Source organism: Poromitra crassiceps (assembly GCF_964638095.1).
Source record: "Poromitra crassiceps genome assembly, chromosome: 7".
In the NCBI taxonomy this organism is placed as follows: Eukaryota; Metazoa; Chordata; class Actinopteri; order Beryciformes; family Melamphaidae; genus Poromitra; species Poromitra crassiceps.
This window is the reverse complement of record NC_139628.1, coordinates 49862345-49888817: the sequence shown is the minus strand read 5'-3', so window position 1 is coordinate 49888817 and position 26473 is coordinate 49862345. Positions and strand designations below refer to the sequence as shown.

Below are 26473 nucleotides of genomic sequence, written 5' to 3'. Positions count from 1 at the left end.
AGGGATTCTAGGCACATATTGATAAATTAGACACCTGGTCGGGGAACAACAGGCCAGCTCTTGACTCTCGTGAGGATCCTGGAGGGAGCCTGGGTGTATGCCAATGTGCTTTGTGGATGTGGAGAAGGCTTACGAGCCCCCAAATCGGCCGCCATGTTGGTTCGTAAGGGGAAAAGGCAATGGGATTTTGGTCAAATGCATGAAATAAGGTCTGTGGTTAACAAAGGTTTATGTTCAGCAGGATAATCTTCACAAACGAGGACCACTTTAATGACTTTTGAAGCGTAAATGCGTTTTTTTTTTTTTTTACGATTTTCAGAAATAAACAGATGGGCCGCTTTCACCTAGATCTGTTGGTGGGTTCTTTGCGACCAGCAGTTTTCTGAAATGAGAGATGGCATGCAATATCTAAGATTCATTAAGCAGATAGTACACGTAAAAGCCTGGCTTAGTTTAAAGCCCACTCACCACGGCAAGGTGCAGGCTCAGAGTGGGAACACGAGACCAGACAAACACAAAACAAGACAAACCCAGACAGGACCAGTACATAATAAAACATGTAACATGAAGACGGCAGGCAGTTGATCAGAAGTCATCAATGCACTCACCCCGTTAGATTTAGCTGCTAGAAGTCATCAGCGCACATAGTTAGATTTAGCTGCTAGAAGTCATCAATGCAGATAGTTAGATTTAGCTTCTAGAAGTCATCAATGCAGATAGTTAGATTTAGCTGCTAGAAGTCATCAATGCACTCACACCGTTAGATTTCCCTGCTAGAAGTCATCAATGCACATAGTTACATTTAGCTGATAGAAGTCATCAATGCACTCACACCGTTAGATTTAGCTGCTAGAAGTCATCAATGCACATAGTTACATTTAGCTGATAGAAGTCATCAATGCACATACCGTAGTTAGATTTAACTGATAGATGTCCTCTCCACAGTCCACACCATAGGGTCCACACACAGCTCGCTGCTTAATTACTTGTTGACTAGTAGTCGATTTCCGGGAGGTTGGTTTTCATATTACGCGGTTTTTTTTGGAGGGCTGTGATTGGATTATGGGACTCTGTGGGTGGTAACATAGAGAGCGAAAGTGAAACGTCACTTCATGGGAAGTGACGTTTCACTTTGGCTTTCTTGGCATGCAAAGTTATGTTTTAAATTGACAAAATTAACATTGGCACCCCGTTTCACAATTCAAACGGGATCAAAAAAGTAACGTTATTCTCCGTTCACCGCCATTCATATTTTTTCAGCGCTTGGTACAGGGAGAAAAGCAGGAAGTGATGGGGTGACGTCATTCAGATGACTGCTGGCTCGCCCTATGGGCTTGCCTGGGAAGCAGGCGAAGAGAGTACAGTCAGCCAATCAGAGGCAGAGAGGGGCGGGTCATGCCTTCGTCTAACCTTCGCCATCATGGGAAAAAAAAGTGATTCGCACCGCACTCATCTAGTTGTCGTAGTGCCACGTAATTTTACGTCACTGCCGCGCCTGCGCAGCCATCGTGTACCTCTAGCGAACAACGAACGGACACACACACAGAGAAAGGGAGGAAAATAAAGCCGCATAACCCGAACAAACAGGTGGACTCGACGGTTTATGACGTTCTAGAGGTCGAGCAGAGTGGAAGAAGTACGGGGTCAGAGCTCACACAGCCAGCCGAGAGCCTCACATACCCGGACAGACCCGGAGCAGAGAGACGCACACAGCCGGCCCGGACAGACCCGGACCTACTGGAGCCTGCCTGGAGGAGGAGGAAGGAAGAGAGAGAAACATGAATCCTGAATAGTGAGTTCACTGCTAGTGCTGCATTCGTTTATGGTAGGAGCTCAGCTGACCAGTGGCAAATGTGGCAAACGCGTCATCTCCCACCTACGTGCGTTCGAGCTTCGGCTTCAACTCGCAAAACCATGCAATAATAGCCGTTAGCTGTCTAAGCTAACAGCTAATAACATTAACATATGGGTTTAACCTTGTATTGGTATGCTGATTGGTCTGAATACTTGCTATTGTTGAAAAGAAAATGTGTCAAAAATATGTTTTAAATTCTTACAATCGTGGGCGCCATGTTTAAATGACGTCAAATGACTCGCTGGGAGTAACGGGGTTGAGAAATCATACCCAACTTTGTTATTGTTAACTTGAATTTCCTACAATAAAAAGTGGAAAAAAATCATACCCACCTTTGCCAGTAGGAACTCCCACTTAACGCGACGTTTTATACATTTTTGATAGTAACAACTGGCAATTTGCCACTTCCCAGCTATAACCGAATGCAGCATAAACACTGCTCTGTTATGACGTCACACTGCTGTCTATCACCACAGCACTGTGACTGTCACAATGTGTGTGATATACACACAAGCTACTGTCGGCAGGTTGAACTAGCTGGCAAGCTGTTATTTATGCACATAGGCCGTTTTAAAGGCTCACGTTAGCTAGCTAGCTGGAACAGGGCACGGACAGCTTGTTTAATGTGTCTCCAGCATGTTTTCTCTTCACGTCAGCTGACAGCTCGCGCCTGCCTGGCATGGGCGGAGTTAATGGGGGGGGGGGGGGGGGGGGATGGGGGCACTGTTGTACTCTGCCTAGTCAAATTTTAATAAATGAAATTTGAATGGTTGGTGCAGGGAATTTACGACAATATCGAGATTATAGGCTATAGCCTGCTATCACTTTTTTAAGCTCAATAAACACAGATCTAATATTTTATTTATTCCAATTTATTCCAATTGTCAGAGAAACTGAAATCTGTCCGTCACGTTGACCGGCATTTTTTTTTTTTTTTACACTTTAATTTTTTAATTTTTATGCAGACATGTAACAGGTGGAGTCTAGGACCTTACAATTCACTCATGGAAAAAAAAAACAGAATAGAAAATTAAAAATGAAAGGGTTAAAATTAAAATTAAGATGCAGGAGCGGTTCACAATAATAACAAAGTTCTAATAGACAGAGACAAGACCAAGATAGGGGGTGACTGTTAACTTATTAGACATCTAAGTTGTAGTAATATTCCCATTTTTCCCAATATCTATCCCCCTTCTCTTTTTGGAGTCGGAGAGAGAAGGTCATCTTTTCCATTGAGCGGATAGAGTTAACTGTATTGATAAAGAGGGCAATGGTGGGGGGATTCTTCTGTAGCCAGCATTTGGTAATTGATTTCTTGCTTGCGGCTATAAGTATCTTCAAAAGATATGTGTCACTTCTGCTGAGTCCATCAGGGAGGATTCCGAGATATAGAGATGCAAAAGAAAAGTCCACCTTCAGGGCCAGGATCTCAGAGATGAATTGGTCCACTTCTTTCCAAAACGATTGAATACATGGACACGACCAAAAGATATGTGCATGATCAGCCGACGTGGAGCCACACTCCCTCCAGCAAGAATGCTGAGACCCACTGAATTTAGATTTCTGGTTGGGTGTAATAAAGAAACGTATGTGTCTTCCAACAGAAATCTCTCAAAAAAAAGAATTTGTGGAGCTGGATCGAGTTTCCCACGCTTGAAGCCATGCTTCCTCTTCTATTACCCTATTGGTTTGTTTTTCCCAGCGTTGCCTAATGTAATTAGTTGAATTTAGATTCATTGAGATAAAACCCTTATATAGTTTACCTATTATACCTCTATTGTTTTTAGCGTCATATGCATTGATAAATACCTGGGTTATTTCCGAGGGTACGACGCGGTCTGGCCCCCCCACCTCTTTTAAGAAGAAGTGACGGACCTGTAAATACCGATAGAAGTCCTCTTTGCCCAGCCCGTAGGAGTGGCTTAGGTCTTTGAAGCTATTAAAATTTCCCTGTGTCACCATTCGGCATAGTGAGGTGATGCCTCGTTTTATGCCCGTAATCTATAGCTGTGGTCTTGTGATGCTGGGAGGAAGTGTGGGTCGTACGCCGGCCAACTTAACAACTTGATCTCTCTGTGGAGTTGCAATCTCTTTTCCACCTGCAGCCATATTTTCACTGAGAAGGCCACCCCAATGTCAGTTTTTTCCAATATCGTGCAACCTTAATCTGCGGTCACCATTAGCTCACAGTTCTGAGTGTGGGCGCTAACACTGTCAACGTGAGGCCAGACATGTCTGCTCCCTGCTCTTTTCATTTCAGTGACTATCTGTTCAAGCTCCTGCTCATCGGAGACTCCGGCGTAGGGAAGTCCTGTCTTCTACTTCGCTTTGCCGTGAGTAGCGCTCCGTCTCTTCCTATTTATTTTATATCTATATTTTTTAGTTTTAGTTTTGTTTGATTCATGTCTCATCCCAGCTCGTCTTGTTCTCACTCTGTCTTGACTTCCTCCATTGTAGGATGACACTTACACAGAGAGCTACATCAGCACCATCGGAGTAGACTTCAAGATCCGCACCATCGAGCTGGATGGCAAGACCATCAAACTGCAGATTGTGAGTGTAGATCACAGTGTTTTCTTTGCTGTTTGATTAAAAAGCATGTGGTTACTTAGGCTTGAGCCAAACTATGTGTGGTTTTAATGCACACCTGCCAGCCAATCAGAAACGAGTATGCACACCTGCCAGCCAATCAGAAACGAGTATGCACACGCGCAGTGGGCGAGCTGCAGGGCAGGCGAGGCTGTGAGCCCCGTCATGTAGAAAATGATTGTTCAAACAAAATGTATGTTCGATTTATTGATTTTTGTTTATTCCTAAAACCACAGATGAATGATTAGCCTGTGAAACATGTCTGTCTGTATGTCTGTCTGTGTCTCAGTGGGACACTGCAGGTCAGGAGAGGTTTCGTACCATCACCTCCAGTTACTACCGCGGAGCCCACGGCATCATCGTTGTCTATGACGTGACGGATCAGGTGGGTTTGTCAGTCTACTTCCTGTTTCCTGTAGAGTTCACTTCAGATGCTAGTTTTTCTTCTTTCAATTTGATCAAACAATCGGTTATGAATCGAACAAGGTTTTTGTCTTATATCAACCCGACACAAAATTGTGTCTGTTATTCAATTACCACAAAAGTAAACAAGGATGCATGTTTAAGTTTGTTTATTTATAGACTACTTCATTTATTTAGGCCTATATGTCATTATTTAAAGAAGAGGGGGCAGTTCCGTTATGTTTCAATTCGTTCAGTAGCCCCTGACAGGCTGTTAACTCAGCCAAAATGCATTTATTGTGTCTCATTTATAAAGTTGAAATGTATATATTATTTGACTGATTACTATAGTTTTTGTCATTTTTGTCATTCTACAGGAGTCCTATAACAACGTGAAGCAGTGGCTCCAGGAAATCGACCGCTACGCCAGTGAAAACGTCAACAAGCTTTTGGTGGGCAACAAGTGTGACCTGACCACCAAGAAAGTAGTGGACTACACAACAGCCAAGGTATTGTTATTATTAGCTAACGTTAGCAAGACCATCTGCAAATAGTTATGCTTTAACGAACAGAATTAGGTAGAATGTGTATTTGAGAAGGTCTATACAGGGGTGGTGCGCTTGTGGATCTCAAGACTTTACCCGCTGGCTTCATCGTATGATCCTCGCCTCCTCTATGATGGACGCTATTTCCCTGCTGGATCCGTCCTGTTGTCATCGAGCCACTACGGCCGCAAAAACGGGGTCGGCTCCTCCTGACGCTGGCCTGCTGAAGCCGCTCGGCCCCATGCCCCCTGCTCCGCTAAGGGATCCCGCTGTCGCTGCTGCTTCTCCTCCCGGCCTGATGACGGCACCTGGTCCGCCCGCGTCTCACTCCACCTGTGCTCCCCTGGTCTGCTCGCTCCCCCCGGGCCTGGTGATGGAGCCCCCGCACCGTCACTGCCAGCTGTGGCAGGGCCCGCAGAGGCAGCGTTGGACATGACCACCTTCGGTCGCCGAGACGCATTACGTCCTCGGCCGGGGTGGAGCTCAATCTCCGTGTCGCTTTGCTAAACGCTAGGTCGCTAGTAGGAAACCAAACTTTTTTGCTGAATGACTACTTCACCTCTCGTGAACTGGATTTTATGCTCCGTCCTGAGTGACAGAGACTTGGCTTCAGGCTGGTGAGTGTACACCATTCATTCTCTGAACGCCTTCCTCCTGCCTGTTCATTTTTCAGCTTCCCCCCGGACCACCGGCAGAGGTGGGGGGCTAGCCTCTGTGTTCAAATCTAGCTTCCAGTGTCGTCAAACTCCATTTGACTCTTATTCCAGTTCTGAGCTGCACTTGTTGAAACTAAACCTGTCCTCTCCTGTCTTGTTGTGCGGTCGTATATCGTCCTCCAAAATTGAATAAGGACTTTATTCATGTATTCATGTCTGTTGTGAATCTAGACCTCTGGTCAATGATTTTTTTTAAATCTAATTGCCTCTTTCAATCTTGTTCATTATGTGACCGGCCCGACTCAAGAGAAGGGCCACACGTTAGATCTTGTGTTATGTGACCGAAGTCGGGTCATTTTCCCATTCACTCCAATATTAACGACTTTCTTTTTGGACACACACACGTGGTGCCCCCTTCTGGCCATTCGAAAGAATGCCCTTTCCGCATTAGCCTCACAGAATGAGAAGGAGATTGACCCACTGGTCTAGCCCCCCCGACAACTCTGCAGTTCCTTCAGTAATAACTGCCTCTCCTCTCTCTTGGCAGGAGTTCGCTGACTCCCTGGCCATCCCCTTCCTGGAGACGAGCGCCAAGAACGCCACCAACGTGGAGCAAGCCTTCATGACCATGGCCGCCGAGATCAAGAAGCGCATGGGCCCCGGGGCCACGGCCAGCGGGGATAAGCCCAACCTGAAGATCGAGAGCACCCCCGTCAGGCAGTCCGGAGGGGGCTGCTGCTAAAGGACCCCTGCTCCCCCCCTCACCTCACCTCCCCCCTTCTCCTCCCACCGCTACCATCACCAACCAACCACCCCTCCTCCATAACACCCTGTAACTTGCACCCGGCCCCCGCCCCTCCGTCGGCCCACCAACAACCAGTGGGGTAGAGGTACGGGGAGGGGTTGGTGAACAGACGATGGAGAGGAAGTCATTCTGCGTTCCAGACAACTTGGAGGTCGTGACGTCGGACAGCTGATACTCCGTGAAGTCGGGGTCGATTTTTCCCCCCCCCAAATAGGAACTCTGACTTTGAGTGGCGTTCCAGTGTACTTTTTCTACTCGGTCGGAAAATCCAGTGTTTCCGAGTTGTCTGGAACGCAGCATTAGAGCAGAGGGTAAAGTTCAAAGAAGAGATGTGAACTGGGAGGGAGGGGCTTAATTCAGGGCGGCTTCTCCACCAAACGACAGAGAGAAGAAAGCGATAGGTCCGCGATGGAGGGAGACAGACCCCAAAAAACACTCATTTTTGCCAAGAGGACAGAAAGTCAACAGATAGAGTATGGCTGAAAGATGGCTGTGTGGAACGAGGCCAGGGAAGATTAGCTTTAGATTCCAGTGAGCTTATCTCCCCACATGCACACACACACACACACACACACTTGTACTGACACACTAGAACTACAACAATTTGTCGAGGATGTATGTCGATTTGTCATCGATGGAATTTTTCACAAATTCTATTTTGTCACAAAATTGTGTCTAAAAGTGAAGGTAAACACAGGCGCAACCAAAACATTAATGAGGACCCCCAAAACTGGAACACCCAAATGGATTGGATCAATGTTTTGGTGGCACAAGTGTTTACCGTCCCTTTTAGACACAAAATGGCTGCTGCGAAAAAGGCCCATTACGTTGACGGTGAATGTGAAAGTGGGGATGGTGGCTGTTAAAGTGACTTGAGCCTTTTTGGCCAGACACTTGACTGCCAAGCAGTGTTTCCATTCTCCCCAGGGCCTGTCTGTATGTCTGTCTGTCTACCTTTGCGCCCCCCCCCCCCCCCACCCCCCAAACCTCTCCATCCCTAGAATAATCTGCCTGACCACACAGACAGGTGGATTCACGTCGTGTGCCTGAGTCTCCCGCTGTCAACACTATCTTTATGCATCTGTTCTTAGGAGAGTGAATAGCATTAGCATTAGCAATTAGCGGAGCTGACTGTGGTTGGCCGGGGTGGCTTCCGGCCCACTCTTCATCTGAATGAAATGTGGACTAATTGAAATTCAATACATTTTTTTACTGCTTTATACCGCTCGACACAGACTAAGGGGTTGTAGCTGCTGCAGTAGCGGTCCAATCACATTAAATTGAACGCTTGTGGTGATTGGCTGTGAGCAAAACCATACAAATAGTAATTTCTGTCTAGATCTGTGTACAAAAAGGATGGAATGCAGGCATGGTTTGACTGGAGGAGTTTCCATACTACTCTACCGTCTTATTTCGCTCGATACCTTAAAAGTATTGACTAGCGATATCCAGACCTAATCCAAAGACAGGTAGCGGTGTGTTTTGAGGGAAAGGGGTTTGTTGTACGTAAGAGTAGAGCAGCACTGTGGGTTAAAGGTGCTGTAAGTGATTTTCTTTGGTGTTAAAATAAGTGTTAAATGGCGCTATATTCTGACAGAAATCACTGAAATAGTGTTTGGTCAGTAACTTGGAACTCCCAACCTCCAGCTGTACTCTGTCTCTCTCCTGTAGCCCTGCATGCAGGGCGGACGTGTCTCCGCAACCGTAGTTGGGCACTGGGCAGACACCCGCTCCCACTATCCAATCGGAGAAATGTTTAAATTTTCTGGGAAATGGAAGGACTATATGTATTTTTTCAGCCCGAATCCAACGCCACCACCCGTGAGAGACAGAGTACAGCAGAGGAGGGTTGGGGAGTTCACCCCATGCAACTAAATTATTCCTACATTAGCGGTAGCCAGCTAGCGGAGCCGTGACAGAGCACTGTAATATCGTTTTAGCTAGTCTGCGTCACTCCTCCAAGGAAGCATTTCACATGTCAAAGGACAGACACCCACATCATGATAGAAGATTCCGTACGGTTAGGCAGCCATGATGTCTTTTAGTAATCCTGATATGACTATATGAGTCTTGATCAACAGTGCGCGCACACACACACACACACACACACACACACACACACACAAAGTGCGATGACAAGGGGTAACATAATAGGGTAGGGGGGCAGTTACACATTCAATTTGACTTATCTGGATAAACATCAGAAGCAATTGGCAATATTCTGTGTTCATCTAAGATTCTTACAGATACCGTTTTATTACCGTTATGGTTTTATTATTTTTATTTTCTCATTGATTTGTTTTGTTTTTCTGATGGAGAAATCTTGTACTATTTGCTTAACGCTCATGTTCAGTAGACATGACAGGCTGGCTTTTTAGAACGTAGGCTCATTTTGACTTGGTGCTTGTTTGCAGACGAAGCTGCGGTAGAGAGGCGTGTGGGGGGGAAGAGCTGGGGTAGAGAGGTGTGTGGGGGGAAGAGCTGGGGTAGAGAGGTGTGTGGGGGGGAAGAGCTGGGGTAGAGAGACGTGTGGGGGGGAAGAGGTGGCTTACTAAAAGCTGCTGTTCCTTTCCCCTTGAGATGGACCTGGTCATGGGTTAAACCCTGAGATGGACCTGGTCATGGGTTAAACCCTGAGATGGACCTGGTCATGGGTTAAACGCGGTCATTTGGAAGCGTTTACAGTTGCCTTCTGTCCCTCTGCATTCCCGTTTGCTAACCGGTGTCTCAGTCGGGGTTTACATCGCCTTAAACCTCCCTGAGGCCGAACACGACATTTATCCGAGTAGGGCTAGCTTATTTTTATTTTTATATATATATATATATATATATATATATATATATATATATATATATATATATATATATATGACACAAATTAATGTGACACAATTAATGCATGTGTAATTCACATCACCTTAAGATATGACAGTATATTACATGGACTGAGGCCTCTGTATACTGGCATGGAATTGTGGGACTTGATGATTCCACTTTAGCCAGCACATCAACAAGAGCGTGGTGAAGGAGCGAAGAAGTAGAGTGCCAGGAGGATGAGGTAGACCACCACCAGGAGGATGAGGTAGACCACCACCAGGAGGATGAGGTAGACCACCACCAGAGCAGTACCCTGTCAATTGATATTCATTCGAAGGAACTGATATCGATTAATAAATCCCAAATTCGATCTTTTAATTTAATGCCTTTTCCTGTGGATGCTTAAAGCTTTAACCCCGTTAGACTTGCGTGGTTTGGTTTTTAGCTCAACGAGATCTGGTAAAACATCTGTAAACATTCATATTTTTTTATAATGCACCGGGTTAGAGCGTTCCTTGTACAATTTACAGCATTAGTTATTTTGGGAATCACTTTAATCTCCAAGCAACATTGTTAATGTAACTGAAATATCTATATCGAATCGGGACCTTGTGTATCGGAATCGTATGGAATTTGCAAATCAGTGGCGATACCAGCCCTACTGTATATCAGAGCGGTGCAGATGATGTGTTAGGATCTGGGGTGTCTGCAGCAGGGATGGTTGTAACAGCATGGAAGCCAGTGTGGGAGGTCTGAGGCTGGACCTGCTCTTTGGGTTCTCATAGCAGTGTTATTTCTCAGGCAGGAATGCTGAGGGGGTGGACCTCTTGACCTCACATCAGGGACTCAACACCGCCATCCACCAAACTTCATCAACCTGAGCCGCAACTTTTCACTCCCTCTAGGATTTAGCCGTTTTTTTAGTGATTGTTAAGAGGTTTAAAAAAAATGCTTGATCTTGCAGTAGCTTTTCTCAAAAATTGCAATGCAATTTGTGAGGTTTTATGTGATTTTTATTTTTCTGTAAAATTGCGGAAACTGTTGCAAGTGCGATTCCCCCCCGCCCCCTAACTACTACCATGGCAGCTTTTGTCAAAAACTGCAATGCAATAAGCAAATTTATGTTTTGTTTTTGTGGTAAAACTGCAGGAGAAATTGCGTGAATATAGAAAAATGGCAAGCCCCGCAAATATTGCGGAGATTGGTTGGCTGCGTTTTTAAAAGGACACAGAACTGGAAAGCATGTCGTTGCTGTAGCAGCTCGTTTAGCTTTTAGAAATATGGACATGGCTTGGCATCAGAGCCCTTAACAGAACTACATTTGGTTTGAATGGGGGGCCAAGTTTTGTTTTGTGCAAGGATGTCCACTGTCAGTCACTTGTGTTGGAAGGCTGCGCGCTAGTTGTGGATGCTAACTTGCTTCTGAACATATAGGCCTTACACTGCAGGGAGACGTCTGCGCCCAGCGCCAGCTATCCTGTGCACACTCTGCTCGGGTCGCGTCGTGCCTCAGAGCGCCTAGAGGTCCAAGGGACTGACTGGTCTCGGGTTCGAAGACCGGATATGAACTCCCAACTCTTGGCCTCCAGCCAACCACCATGCCGCCAAACTCTCCCTGAATATCCCCTTCCACTCAGATAAGGGAATCTCATTCACTCCATCTTCAGAACACTAGAGTCTTATCGCTGTTTGAATGATGCATGATGGTCTGAGCGCTGTATCTACTCAAGTGTGAACTCATAGAATTCATGTTTCGTCCCAGACAACTCGGAGGTCGGAATTTTCCAGTTGAAATTTCCGACCTTCAAGTGTTCGAGGTGCACGACGCTGTTGTGTGTTGGGTGGGTGACATCAGACAACTGATTCTCAGTGAAGTCTGGGTAGATTCACCCCCCGTACCTTTTCCTAGAGTTCTGACTTGTCTGGAACAGAAATCAGTACAGATGTAACATTCGTTATTTCTGATCATATCAGTGTAAAGATAATAGATGAAGCACTAGATTAATGTGGTATGCCTTGTGTGGGCATCGGTTTACACAGACGTACTGTAGTTTAGGATCGGAATCTGGTTGGCCCGAGTTTGCAGCTGACTGACATTGAGGGAAAGTGTGGGAACAGCAGTAGGTGTGTGTGAATGAGGAGCGGGTGGGGTAGTGTGTAACATTCCTGAGCTTTTTTAGACGCATCCCAGTGTTCCCACTAGCCTGGTGAAAACGATCCTGATCACATGACCTCACATTCAGTTTGGCTCCATGTATCAGTCTGGACTTCAGCTGCTCACAATAGAGACACTGCATGAAATAGGCCACGCCCATCACGGGGGAAAGCTCTCCATTCACTTCCAAACGCCTGCGTAATTTTCCTTGAATTAAACATAGCTAAAAGCTGTTGTGTGGTGGGGCTGCGCAGACAACAAATGTAAAAAAAAAAATTATACTCCCGAGCAAAACAAGGAAGCCATTGAGAATTGGCGAGATTTTTTTTTTTTTTTTTTTATCTAGTTGTCAAGGAAGTAAGTTGGAGTGTTCATCTTCCGTATACAGGTATATGATCTTTGTGTGCAACACGTGACATAGGAGAACGCCAGGATTGGGCCGGGGAGTTTTTGTTTTCCCCCGTTTTGGGCGTGGTTTCTGAATGATGACGCGCTCTGCCGTGTCTATGATTTCAGTGGGCAGGACTACTTGCCTTGACAGACAACTCCTTCAGCCAATCAAGATTCAAGATTTTTTATTGTCACTCTGTTGTACAAGTACACACGTGTGACATTCTTATGCTGTGGGCTCCATTACAGATGAGGTGCGGTAGGTAAATGGGTACAAAATCACAGCAAACAACAAATAGAGCACACAATCACAATAGGGCAATATAGTCAAATAGGGCAAACAATGTAAACAGTGTATGTAAGGCAGTTGAGGCAAACAGTAAAATAAGAAAGGTAATAAGGTAGAATAAAGTATTAGAATAAGATAGAATAAATATCAAAACTGTGCAAATGACAATAATACAGGTGTTTGTGTTATTTATTGACGATTCTCGTGGCATGCGGGAAGAAACTATTCCGCAGACGGTCTGTGCGTGCTTTCGGGACCCTGTATCTTCTCCCTGAGATCAGTCAGTCATCAATCAGTGTCCTCAAAGTCTTTTCCGCTGAGAAACTCTACTGCTGCATAATTCTTTTGTTCTTTAATTGTTATTGGGTCTATTTCTGCAATAACTGCACTTACGGCTGCGTTTACTCTGCTAACAATGTTACCACTCGCTTCGGAAGACGCCATTACAGTTTTGCCAGCGGTGTCCCTGATTGGCCCGATTACGTCATCAACTGGGATTGGCCCAGTCACATTGTAATTTCAGGAAATGGCTGTGGGGGTGGGGGCAGGAAGTCCAGACTGATGCATAGAATAAAACAGGATGTGAGCTAGGTGAGGTCACATGATCAGGATGGTTTGACCAGCAAAAAAAGCCATTGTCTGAAACTACATACTCAAGTCACACATGCATATTGGATGTTTTGCGCCGTGTGAGTCCACTTTTTTTGATTGTCTTCTTCTGTTCTTTCTTTCAATGAGTCTTGATATTCTACTGATTTTAATATATTCATTGAATACTATACTGTGTGGTAATATTGTGTCCGCTCCATCCAAGGATAAGGGGACATTGGGTAATGAACTCCAGTGGGTGGGGTATCCAATGTGTGGGTGGGGTTAACGGGGTTTGGGGTGGGGCTTGCTTATGAATGTGATTCTGATGGAACATCACTTGACTTTTTACTTCTTTTGTCCCCTTTTTCTGTATTCATATGGGTAAGAGGGGTATTTTCCATGTCATTTGCACACTTCTTCATTGCTGTCCAATGGCGTCGTGAAGACACTCACTATGTGTTGTTTAAATGATCATCTCTGTATTTTTCAACCTGGACCTTATTTTCATCACTTTTTGTGTTTGAATAACTAATCTGAACATTTCTCTCTCTCTAATAACAGCCTGTCTGAGCCTGTCCTTTGCAAAAACAAGCTCATTTAGTGGACCTACATGCATGCACGGTATGTGTATGGACCCACCTGCCGCAATCTCACAAGTTGAAATTAGATTATTTAGACCCAAAAAGTGAAGAAAAATATGGAAATTGTCCTTTAACAGCGAGCCTTTCAGTCACCTTCCGTCTCTTCTGTTTTGCTTGTTCACTTTGGTGCTGTCTCACTGCTGATTTTGATCACAATGTTTTTTTGCTTTTCTTTTCTGTACATATTATAAATATATATATATATAATAAAATTATGAAAAAGATCAATGTCAATATGAGAGCTGGTCTTTTAGATTTTTTTTTAATTATTATTTACTCAAATGATGTGGGTTCTTGAAGGCTAATAAAAAGGGGAAAAGCTCTGCACTACTGTGTGCGTCAGAGAAGTAGGACAACTAGAAGAGGCAAGAAGCTCCCGCACACTGACTTCACTAAAGCAAGACTTTTTATTATTCAATTAAAACGCAACGTTTCGCTCAACCGACCTTCATCTGGCATATGATCTGACGTATGCCAGATGAAGGTCGGTTGACCGAAACGTTGCGTTTTGATTGAATAGTAAAAAAGTCTTGCTTTAGTGAAGTGAGTGTGCGGGAGCTTCTTGCCTCTTCTTGAAGGCTAATGCCAACATTTTGGTAACACTTTATAATAACGTTCAGTCGTAAGTGATTTATAAGCCTTTGGTTAAAAAAACAAACGGGACAAATGAAAGGGGGTGAAACAGACTCGGACATTTAAAGGCATCCAAAATAGCTTTGTATTTTCCAAACTTTACAAATAGTGCAAATGTAACATGACAACAAAAAGCAACAATTTCAACTAACTAAATCTTTTAAAATGACACAGGTTGGGGGTCAACGCTGCTACAACCAGTAATAAAGAGTCTGGAAAACAACTGCAAACTTTTACACACGAAAGAAACAAACAAAACAAAAAATAACTCGGGCCACACATCCCATCACAAATCACATCTATTCATGCGTTTGCATTGACTCTGTAATCTCGTCATGTAAATTTCTGAAAATTGCCCGTGTGAACGCCCAGTTAGCATAATATTGCTATTATGAACATCAGCATAAATAAGAATGAGTCAACTTGTCAAGTTTACATCACGGTTAAAAACTGCTCTACATGATTTGGATAAAAAAAGCATAATAAGACACATCTGAGTGACCGCTTCTCCAGTTAGCACATCTCCAATAAATAGTAAAACCTTAAATTAATTCAATTCGCTCGAATCCCGTTTCGTGACTAAGACTACTTTCCTTTCAGCCCATCTGTGCTCGTGGCGATGTGATGTCAACATGTTCACATTTAAACACTATCGTCTTTCTTCTCAGTTCACCTTTTTCCAAATCTCACATACTTTAACCTTGATTAAACAAAATAAGCAAACAACATACATTTTGAGAGAACAAAAGGGACTGGAGCACAATTGACCTTTATATGTCCCGCCCCACAAAGGTTCTGCTGGTAGAGTGAAAAGGGGTGGGACTTTAGGAAGGTCAATTAAAGGCTGTCAATCAATCGGTGTGCTACAGTCCCCTTTGCTCTCGGGAGGCCGTCCATCCTCGAGCTGCATTTTCCTGGAAGACGTGTGGAGAACCCTGCTTCAACTAACATACACTTTGAGTCATCAGCTGTCCTTACTGTCCCAGTCCTCTGGCTTTCTCACATCACCCATCATCACACATGAATAAACCATGAAACTTAACTGTCAAACAAATTGCTGAAGTCAATTCTTTGCACTGGAGCACAGCCTTCTGTTGAAAATGTATCAAACTACCATAGGAAGGCAACTGTGGTGAATGATACATTATATGTATCATAATATATATTATAGTTATATGGTCAAAAAGTGTTGTTTCTTCTCGGATTAGACCAATTAGTTTACCGATGGGTCGGGCCGATATCGGCCTCTCACTGTTGGCCAGTGCCCATGTGATGGAGGTGAGGATCTGATTTTACTGAACAGCAATTTTGTTAGTATGGGATTCAACGTAGAACTTTAGCATTGCATGATCTAAACGTTATTCCAGAGGCGCTTCCACCTTTCAAACCATAACATTCTGGGGCAAACATAGAATCTCTGCAATTTTGGAGGATTTCTTTTAGCATGAAAATGGTAACCCATTGATACCTGATGCAGCATTTGCGTGTATATCCCTAATTTGTGTGCGTATCCCTTTAACGCGGTTCGCGGTCTTAAAGGGATACACACACAAATGCTGCATCAGGTATCAATGGGTTAAATATACAGCACAAAACTATTGGCACAAAACAAACACATGGCATCTATCCTGGCCCTTTGAAAACCCATATTGGTCAAACCCGAGTTTCTTCTGTTGCTGGCAAGCCGCATCGGTATCAAGATCTTGCAATCACAACACAACACACAAGCACACTTTCAACCAAACACGCTTTACATTCACAATAAAAGTCTGTAACAAAAGTCACTTAAAAAAAACACAGCAAACAGTTGAAAAAGTCGGAGCCTGCTTGGAAGCTTTGAAGAGGCTGAACACTCCTTAATGTTGGATGCCCTCTAGGGTTGGGTGATTGGATAAATGTGTTGAATCTGTGGAAATGTTTATTTAAAATTAATTTAGTGCCTAAACAGCCGTTTCCCAGTCCTTTTTGCTTCAGCTTCCTATTGGAAATGCACTCATACTGGTCAGCTCATACTGGTTCTTTGTTGTTTCTCGACTGCCAGGACTTCTGCTATCGTTGAAAATGTAAAAACGCCCCCTGCATATGTGTTGACAGGAAGACGTACGCTATCATCTAGCCTCCACGTGAGACTGCCTGCTTCTCATGCAGAGTCTCGGATCTGCACGCCGTTCTTTCACTGCGGGCTACATGCACAAATTCCCTACTTTTTCATACATGTAGCAATCACAATAAAACAGTACTTACCTTAAACACAAGGTTGTTGTCCGTCGAGTCGGGCTATTCGTGTTCTTAAATATTGCGTTGTTTCCAATTCCAAGACGTTTTTGTCATGCCAGACAGAGCCTGTCTCGGCCTGTCTTTTCCATTGAAAACGGCCATTGTTGTTATTCTGTTTCCCAGGGGGGAAACGGCGCCCTCTCTGCTGTGGCTATGGGTGAAAACCCGTAATTACACATCCAGAAGAACAGAAAATACAGGCTCTGGCATGACAAAAAGTGCTGTGTTTTGGAAACGACGCAATATTTAAGAACATGAATAGCCCGACTCGACAGACAACAACCTTGTGTTTAAGGCAAGTACTGTTTTATTGTGATTGCTACATGTACTGTGTGAAAAAGTAGGGAATTTGTGCATGGAGCCTGCAGTGAAAAAATGGCGTGCTAGCTAGCTAGCTATCACCCAACCCTAACGTACTCTTAATGCTGATTCGACATCACCGATACCGTCCATCCGAGAGTGAAAGCGGAGCGACATGATTCCTGGGTTTGGTCTTGACGCACTTTTTAGTCTGCCCCAGCCTGGCCCGGAGCTCCCTGGCCCCCCCCGGAGGCTGACAGGGTCACTGCATGACGCACTTCTCCTTCTGCGGTGTGGAGTACTTCCTCCTCCGCTGCTCCAGGCCTCGCTCCAGCCGCTCGTCCTCCTCCAGGGCTCTGGACAGCAGAGAGGAGGCGGAGTTACACACACAGTCCCTTAACTCAAGGTAAGCTGCCACTGATATGGAGTTACACACAGAGTCCCTTAACTCAAGGTAAGCTGCCACTGATATGGCTGTTCTGTTCATCAAGTTCAGGTTGACCAAAAAAGCAGCAACACCTTATTAAACATCAACTCCCTCAAATTCAAGGACCCAACATGGCATAGTTTGGAAGAATTTCTATAATGAGAATTAGCAGGCTTTGAAGCTCACCGACAACTATTGAAAAGAGACAGGCTTGAATGTGTGAACACCTCTCAACTATGCTGTGTTACACTACATTTAGTAAAAAAAAAAAAGAATCTTGCACAAAATATGACGTCATGCACCTTCAATGGCCCATCTCTATTTAAGTTTTATTTTCAATCACTTTCAAGGCTTGATTCCCCCCCCCCCCCTCAAATTCACAAACTTTCAACGATTCCAAGGACCCGTGGGAACCCTGAAAAAGCCTTATTCATTCTCCAGAAATGCCCTTGACTTGAGCATGTGTCTCACCCTCTCTCCTTGGTGTTCGTGTTGTGAACCAGCTGGTCTCTCTGGTTAACTCACTCTCTCTCCTTAGCGTCTAGCCTGGGTAAACCCAGCCCCCACGTGACCTGCTCTCAGACCTGCTCACTAGTGAGCAGGGTCTGTCTGAGAGCAGGTCACTTGGGGCTGGGTTTACCCAGGCTACTTAGCATCCAAGTTGTGAACCAGCTGGTCTCTCTGGTTAACTCACCCTTTCTCCTTGGCGTCCATGTTGTGAACCAGCTGGTCTCTCTGGTTAACCAGCGACACCAGCTCCTGCAGCAGCAGCTGCTCTCTGTGTTTATGGGCCTGCGTCTTCTGCCACTCTGGACGAGAGAGAGACAGACAGAGAGATAAAGAGACGCAAAGAGACAAAGAGAAGGATGACAAGAGTTTGAGGAAATTAGAGTACTGCAGCGATGACATATTTTTTACAGTAAAAAACATGCAGAAGATGGTCGTCTGACCAGCGGCGGTTGGAAGAAGTTGGTCCCCGGGCGCTTCACTGCAGCTGCCCACCGCTCCTGGCCAGCAGCCCTAGGAGGACGAGCCAGGATGGAAAAAATGCGGAGGACAAATTCCACGGCGCCTCTAAGCGTGTGTGTGTGTGTGTGTGTGTGTGTATAATGCGTATGTGCATGAATCGGTGCATTGTGACAAATAAAGACGGGGTTTGTCCATCCTGTACCCTGACCTTTTTTTTAGGCCAACCCAGAAATCACTTCCGGTTTCCTCATCTAAAAAAACAACTCCTCTTCGCTTGACATGAGGGGAAAAAAAGTTTTTTGTTTTGGTGTCACTCAAATGAGCTAATTCCATGCAGCAAGTTGTGACAGGAGTTTGAGTCCAAGGCCACAACATTAAATATGTTATCCAGTGATTCCCAACCTTAGGGTCGCAACCCTAAGTGGGGTCGCCTGAAACTCAATAGGGTCGCCTGAAATTTCTTTATTTTTTTTTATTTTTATTTTACACCACACACAATTTAAAACTAGCGAAGATGATTAGGGTCACGCGTTTTGTTTGTTTGTTTTAGTTCCGAGTTTAAAGTGAAAGTGATCATCTCTAAGATTTCAGTTTTGTTATCTTGGGTGACACCTTTGGCGATGACTGGTAATTGCAGGTGAGATCCAAACGGTGTCAATGGGCTCACTATCAGATAGTGACTTTTTTTTAATGAAAATGCTTGAGATTATAACTTTAAATCAGGATTCTGAGAATAAAGGCGGAATTCTGAAAATAAAGTCAGAATTTTGAGATTACAGTCAGAATTCTCAGATTAACACATTGACTGCCAGCCCTTTTTTCAATGCTGTAGGTAGGTTCTGCCAGGTTTTTTTTTGAGGATTCTGGCTCATTTTACAAGAGCCGAGGATTCTTTTCTGCTAAGATTTTGTGAACACACAATATCTCAAAACAACTAATAGAACGTGTGCTTTCTCTGTCTAAAAGAGTTAGTTTGTAGAGTTAGTAGTTATGTAAGCATTAGCAGTTGAATACAGCATGGTTTCAGCGTCAGAAAAATAATTCAGAGATAAACGGCTTTTTGTGAAATTCGATAGAACAGTCACTTTAACCATTCATTTTTGGCATCAGTAAGACCTAAACAATAGTTTTGAACAGTAATTTCCTCCATAACAGCAGGAAACTCCCCTCTGCTTCCAACTCCTCCCTCCGTGGGCGTTCCTCTTGGCTGCAGCCAGCGGCCGTGTCACAAGCTTGTCACCAGTCTCACTGCTTTGCAGCTGCTGTGCGGCTGTGCCTGTCTGAGTGGCCGCTCTTTGAGGAAGTCTGGTTGGACTCGCTCGCTTCTTGGAGTTTTGGTTGAGAGCTTTGATCAAGCTTTTGCGATTCTGGTCATATTTATGCTGCGTGTTTCAAAGTGTGTTCCATCCGTGATCTATTATGCAAATTTGCAATCCCGCACTGCCAGCAATCAGCGCGAAAACGAAAGCGTTTTCGCCAATCCATTTTCATGAGAATGGCTTCGTCACACTGCTTTTTGCTTGCCTTCCTCCTTCCTTGTCGCCACTTAGTGGGTCGGTGGAATGGGTTGTACACGTTGTACACGTCCAATACTTATATAAGAGATGTAAAAGGGTTAGATGCACATCCCACCGTCAAAAAAAAAAAATCGACGTATTAATACGTCAGTGGCAGTGAACGTGTTAAAGTCAGAATTCTGAGAGGGGAAAAGAAGCACACTATGCGACATCACTGACGATGTCACTGATGATATTATCGACGGTGTACCGGAATTTGAATGTCGCGGGTCCCTAGATTTTTGTGACGTCAAAATCGGGTCACGAGCCAAAAAAGGTTGGGAACCCGTGTGTTCTAGCCTTAGAGCAGTCATTCCTAAAGTGTGGGCCGCGACTGACTGTGTTGTTGCTGTGAAGCCTTACCATCCATCGCCATCATGTCCCTCAGCTCCTTGTTCAACAGCTCAGACTTCCTTTCCAGGTCCTGCTCTTCTAGCCTGTCAGAATAAAACAAAGATGTTATTTATACAGGAAGGGTTATGTTACATGGACTTGTCTTTGTGGTTTACATTGACTGTATATTAATATAGGTCAGTGATGGTTTATATACAAATATACCATATTTTGACTTCAGCTTGGAGCGAGATTTGTTCATAATAAAATGGGCATTATTCATCGTAAATTGACCCACTCAACCTCACTCTTGCCTTATGAACCAACACCTTTTTCACAAGACTTTTTCTTTTTGCTAATGTGTGGTAGCATTTTTGATAATACTCCAGGTATCACATGTACTTTTCATTAAAAAAAATTGGATAAGGAAGATGTCTGCTCCTCACCAAGTCACTAATAATAATAATAATAATAATAATAATAATACATAGGACTTATTTAGCGCTTTTATAGGTAATCGGAGTGTGTGTATGTGTGTGTGCGTGTGTGTTTGTGTGATTGTCTTACAGTAGCTGCAGATGATCCTGCCTCCTGATCAGGGCGTTCTTCTTGTTGACCAGCATGAACCACTCCTGGATCAAGCTCTCCTCCTCTGCCCTGTCACTGCCTGGAGGACACATCACATTAGAATACTTATAATTACAGTAGTATTATTATTATTTGGGGCATTTTGCCTTTATTGGATAGGATAGTAGGCAGACAGGAAGGGTGGGGAGAGAGAGAGGGGATGGATTTGAACCCGGGTTGGCCGCACAAAGGACTATGCTCTACCAGGTGAGCCACCGGGATGCCCCAACATCACGTTGTCGTTGTTCTTGTCAGGCTGTCAGTTATCAGTGTGTTTCTTTCTTTACCTATAAGTGAGCAGGGTGTCAAAAGGTATCAAAAGACACCAAACGGGGGGCGTCCGGCGATACATGCGGTACGGAAAAATTACACACCTGTTCTATTTTTGTCGGATCCCGCATCCGTCTGACAGATTACATGAGTGTGGGTCTGTTCGCAGCCGTACCCGGAGCCGTACCGCATCTGTTCCGGAGGGGGTGTACATTAGCCCTTAGTCCTTCGCATGGCCAACCCGGGTTCGAATCCGACCCGTGGTCCTTTGCCGCATGCCATCCCCTCTCCCCCCCCTTCCTGTCTGCCTACTGTCCTATCTAATAAAGGCAAAAGATGCCCTAAAAAAATCATCTAAAAAAAAAAAAGAGACACCAAACAAACAGTTGTAACTAGGGATGCACAAGCCAGTGGGCCATCACCAAAAGAGTACCGTAAATTCCGGACTATAAGGCGCACCGGTGTATAAGCCGCACCTTCAAAGTTGACTATTTTTTTTTTATATAAGCTGCACCGGACTATAAGCCGCGGGTGTTTTAATGGTATTTTTTTTTTTTTTTATTGTGTTTTAATGTTTAATTACCATATGTAATGCTCCCATTTATTAACATTTCAACAAAACAACATAACACAACACCACCTGTGTTGTTATTTACAGTGCACACAGTGTCATACAGTGTCATACAGTGTCATACAGTGTGGTGAAAAGAGGGCAAGAGAGGAAATTAAAACAGAAGTGGCTTTATAGTTAGAAAGAGTGCTAAAAAAGAGAGATTTTTTTTTTTTTTTTGAAAAAATCCATAGATAAGCCGCACCGTTATATAAGCCGCAGGGGCCAAAAAAGGCCAAAAAACGGGAAAAAAGGTGCGGCTTATAGTCCGGAATTTACGGTAGGCATAATAATGTGTTAATTCCACTACAGGAGACTTGATGTTCTCTGAAATTAGGAGAATCTTTTTTTGCACATATATCTGTATTGGCAATCACAATCAACCAAAAGAGTATTGGATATCGTCAGAAAAAAGATCAATATTGTGCATCCCTACTCATAACCATGTTTCACCATATAATGAAAAGAACCATATAGACAGGAATGGAATAGAAGATAATAGTAACTTCTCTACATATACAAGGACAGCCCCCCGACGATAGGAAACATGTCAGATGAGCCCATAATGCTGTGTCTAATTAAAAACAAAAGCATTATAAGAGCACCAGGCTCAACTGACATCTCAGTGATTGTATATGCCACAAACAGTGTTCAAATGTTGTGACCAATAGTAGTAACATTAAATGCAGGGACTTTGCCATATGCTATTAGCATTTAGTAAACGGATACCCTTGGATTTGAGACTTTTATTATTAGTTCACTAAACTCTTCCCTACATCTATACAGTATGTAAGCTTTATCTCTATGAAGGAAAATACAAACACAATGGCATATTGCAAGGAGCTATCTTCCATGACTTCAGCTGAGATCATCTGAAATCCTAATCTGTAATGAGATTGTCTCTTCTCTGTGTCTTACTTGTTTCCATCAGTCGTCTGAGTTTCCTCTCCACCACATCTGCTCTGTTATCAATATGCTTCTGCTCTGCTTCCAGGGCGGTCATCTCACTCAGCACGTACTGGCTGGGGTCCTGGATGCATTCACACACACACACATGCACACACACGCACACACACGCGCACACACACACACACACACACACACACACACACACACACACACACACACACACACACACACACACACACACAGAGAGAGATTTGCATTAGAATTGTTATTGAGGCAGAAGGAGGTGAAGTCATTTTAAAGCGTTTAACAAGATAAAAAAATGTTGTGGGAAAAACCATCAGACACAAATTATTATTCAAAGTATTCTATATAAATTTTAAAACATGACTTTAGGGGCTGTTTAATGTTGGTATAATTATGGGATCTGGACATATAAAATATGAATGCTTATTATCATAACTGTAACTGACCTGGCCCTCCTCTGGTCCTCTCTCCTCACCAGAAGCTCTTCTCTCTGAAAGATAAACACATACAGTAGATTAAGTCAACTGAAGGTTGAATATGGCTAGTTTCTGTGCTGAATCTCTGATCTATCTCTGTCTCTGAAAGCAACAACAAAATCCCCACTGCATTCCAAGCTTATAATAATTAACTAAAACAAAACAAAAATACCGTAAATTCCCGTTTTTTGGCCTTTTTTGGCCCCTGCGGCTTATATAACGGTGCGGCTTTTCTATGGATTTTTTCAGCAAACGGCCACTCGGGAACCTCCAAAATCTATGGATGTTGGTATGAGGCAGAACGAGAGCAAGACAGACATTACGAGAGCGAGACCCTGATTGGATGATGTTGCAAAAAATGTGCCTCGCGACCTGATTGGAGCACTGTGCCACTACGCTCTCTCAGCCACTACGGTAAAACACCCTCCCTCCTCCCTCGCTCCGGGGGGAAAAAGGCAGCGATTGAGCATGAAAGACAGTCTGAATGAAATTGAATGTAACATTCCCAATTCTATGTATTACATTCTAAAAAACTAACAGCAACATTTTGGAAGGCTAAGCCACACAACTAGCTCGTTGTAATCTAACATCATGCTTCAAAAGATGGAGAACTGGCTGTGTTACGACGATGGCGGCGAGAAGAAGAAGGAAATCGAGTAGCAGCCATAGTAGCAGCACGTAACCTTGGCATCAGGGTGTTGACACAGAGAGCAGACGGCCGAGGTGCCGTTCAGATCCGACTGAAGGCTCAAGTTTGCCAGTGGATCCTGACAGCGTGGAGGAGTGTCAAAACATCCACGATTACCAACGGGTTCCGAAAGGCTGGACTGCTGCGTGATGAAGAGGAGGACGCCGCCAGCTGAGGGCCTTCAGAGGCTGTTCGATTCCGACAGTGACGAAGAGGAGTTCGTTGGTTTTGAGAGCGACAACGAAGGAGAGAGGAGAGTGGCTGACGAAGCCACCCTGAGCCTGTTCGTTTCCGACACTGAAGATGAGGACTTTGGTGGTTTTAGTACGCAGGAAGAAGACGAAGATGAGGATTAATGACTTGACTTTTCTGGTTACAGCCGTGTACTGCACCTTAGCCTAAAAGATGAAGACGAGGATTAATGACTTTTCTGGTAGGCTGATTACCGTATATTTTAAGCAGCCGTGTTACTGCAACTTTAGGCTTACGCGCTTACTGTCGTGTTACAGGCACTTTATTTTGCACTTTAAAAAAAACACATTTAATTTAGCCATTGATATTGCCTCGTCAAGCGCTGTAAGCTTTGTTTTTTGTTATGGTACTATGTAGGCTATAATGTAGATCAGTGGTTTTCAACCTTTTTCATGCCAAGGACCCCTAAATTTACACAGCACAGTACATGTTCTGTAGCTACTATTGCACTAAATGGTAACACTTGAATACGTTATGCAAATATGCAACTTGTTTTGTTGAAATGTTAATAAATGGGAGCTTCCCCAAACAGCCATCTCTTTTCCGACAATCCCCTCTGTGCACGAACCCTTACATATGGTAATTAAACATCAAAACACCCGCGGCTTATAGACCGGTGCGGCTTATAGAAGAAAAAAATAGTCACCTTTGAAGGTGCGGCTTATAGACCGGTGCGCCTTATAGTCCGGAATTTACGGTAAATAAAATTAGGTGTGGGGAAAAAAACATTTGAGTAAACTGAAATAAAAATAAAAACTAGACTTTAGAAAAAAGAAAGAAAACTGAAACAATATTCGGTAATTACAAAACAAACTAAAATAAAATAAAACATATACAGAAAATGTCTTTTAGTTTTACGCTTGATCAATTTGGCCAAATTTGTCAATACAACAGGCATGAAGAGGCATTGGTGTGTATGTTTATTGCAAGTGTGTTGTTGAGGCAATTGCCTCTACAAAGTTTTGTGTTTGTATTGTAATATATATTCGGAACATCTTAAAACTAAAACTAATCCTCAAACTAATAAAAACAAAAGTCAAACTAAACTGAAACGAGCAAACCCACTCTGGAAACTAAACTGAATTGAAAAAAAAAAAAAAACGAATGAAAAATATAAAACTCTAATAACCCTACTCCATTCTTGAGAACTGCTAACCTGTTTCTGATTTCCTCCTGGTAGTTGCTCCTTCTTCCTGCCCCGCAACAAACTGAAAAAAAAATCATAAATCACATTAATTGAAATGTAAATGTACGCGATTTTCTGAAAACACTTCAAAAATCATAAAAGTGGTCCTCATTTGTGAAGATGGTCTTGCAGAACACAAAGATCGCCGTTTCATAAACTTTTGTTAACCACAGACCCTACTTCATGCATTTAACCGAAATCCCCATACAAAAATCCCATTGACTTTTAGACGAAGGAACCGGAAGACTTCTGGGTTGGCCTCCAAAAATATGTCATCCCTGCGATACTCTATTACTTTTTTTTTCATGATTTTTTTTTGTGTGTGTGTGTGTGTGTGTGTGTGGGGGGGGGTTGTCCTATCTGGAGGAAACCCCAGGGGAGCACGGGGAGAACATGCAAACTCCACACAGAAAGGCCCTTTTGACGAGCCCACCTGGGCAGTAGGCACTGAGGACATGGGGATGGGGACACGCCCTCAGCGCCCACAGCATCCCAGGCGGGAGTCGAACTCAGGACCTTTTTGCTGTGAGGCGGCAGCGCTACCACTGCGCCACCGTGCCCTGGTACTCTATTAGAATTAAAGGGAGAAATGAAAAGACAAACATTGAGACACAGCCGGGGGGGATGGGGGGGTAGGGTATCATACCACGGATATGTCTCCGTCATCTAGCGAGCTACTCCTCCTTTGTGACCTGCGCTTCTTGACCAGATCAGCGTCTTTGACGTGAGAGAAACTAGTCTTGGACAGAAAGTGAGTCCTCGGTGGCGCGACAGGTGCTTGAGCTCCAGCTGCCCCAGCAGCAGCACCCTGCAACCGTTTGCTTCTGGGAGGTGCAACCATGTCTCTATTGGTTTTTGTGTCCCGGTTGCTGTCCTTGTCCATTGTGGTTGCACTGCCGTTAGTCTCAAGAGTAATACCCTCCTCCTGTAGCTTTTGGGTGCAAAAGCGAACAGCTGCCTCTGGGTCTGTGCTCTCTTGGCTCTGCCTGTCCGCTGCTGTTGCATAGCTGGACTCGCTGCTGTCCTTCTCGATATGAAGTACACTGAGCTCCTGGCCCATGAAGTGGGTGCGGATCTGGTTGAGGTAGGTCATCACAATGAGGCGGTCAGGCACAGCGAGCAAGACCATGTCCGAAGGGGCCATCAACCTGGAGATGCCCAGCTCGGCAAAGCCATCAAAGGCCTGTAGGTTATAGAAAAA

At 44.1% G+C, this 26473-nt stretch overlaps 2 protein-coding genes across 4 annotated transcripts in view; one reads left to right on the top strand and one right to left on the bottom strand.

The window, feature by feature from the left end:
- Window positions 1–1533: 1533 nt before the first annotated feature.
- On the top strand, window positions 1534–9271 carry rab1ba (zRAB1B, member RAS oncogene family a). The gene is made up of 6 exons (XM_083640746.1): window positions 1534–1792; window positions 4116–4188; window positions 4313–4408; window positions 4734–4829; window positions 5224–5355; window positions 6595–9271. The coding sequence occupies exons 1-6, from the start codon at window positions 1779–1781 to the stop codon at window positions 6787–6789; spliced, it is 606 nt and encodes a 201-aa protein (XP_083496872.1). The 5' UTR covers window positions 1534–1778; the 3' UTR covers window positions 6790–9271.
- A 5130-nt stretch (window positions 9272–14401) lies between these two features.
- Window positions 14402–26473, bottom strand: part of ehbp1l1a (EH domain binding protein 1-like 1a) — a 59232-nt gene continuing 47160 nt past the window's right edge. For all 3 annotated transcript variants that reach the window (XM_083640282.1, XM_083640283.1, XM_083640284.1), the window contains 8 exons: window positions 25919–26455; window positions 25243–25294; window positions 23117–23160; window positions 22656–22767; window positions 20798–20897; window positions 20261–20334; window positions 18067–18181; window positions 14402–17301 (listed from right to left, as the gene is read on the bottom strand). In XM_083640282.1, the coding sequence (XP_083496408.1) occupies window positions 17208–17301; window positions 18067–18181; window positions 20261–20334; window positions 20798–20897; window positions 22656–22767; window positions 23117–23160; window positions 25243–25294; window positions 25919–26455 (1128 nt within the window). In that variant the 3' untranslated portion in view covers window positions 14402–17207. The remainder of the gene's footprint in view (window positions 17302–18066; window positions 18182–20260; window positions 20335–20797; window positions 20898–22655; window positions 22768–23116; window positions 23161–25242; window positions 25295–25918; window positions 26456–26473) is intronic.

Coding starts and splice junctions, on each gene's coding strand:
- rab1ba (XM_083640746.1), top strand. Junction 4,189..4,312: donor GTCTTCTACTTCGCTTTGCC/GTGAGTAGCGCT, acceptor CCTCCATTGTAG/GATGACACTTACACAGAGAG. Junction 5,356..6,594: donor TGGACTACACAACAGCCAAG/GTATTGTTATTA, acceptor CTCTCTTGGCAG/GAGTTCGCTGACTCCCTGGC.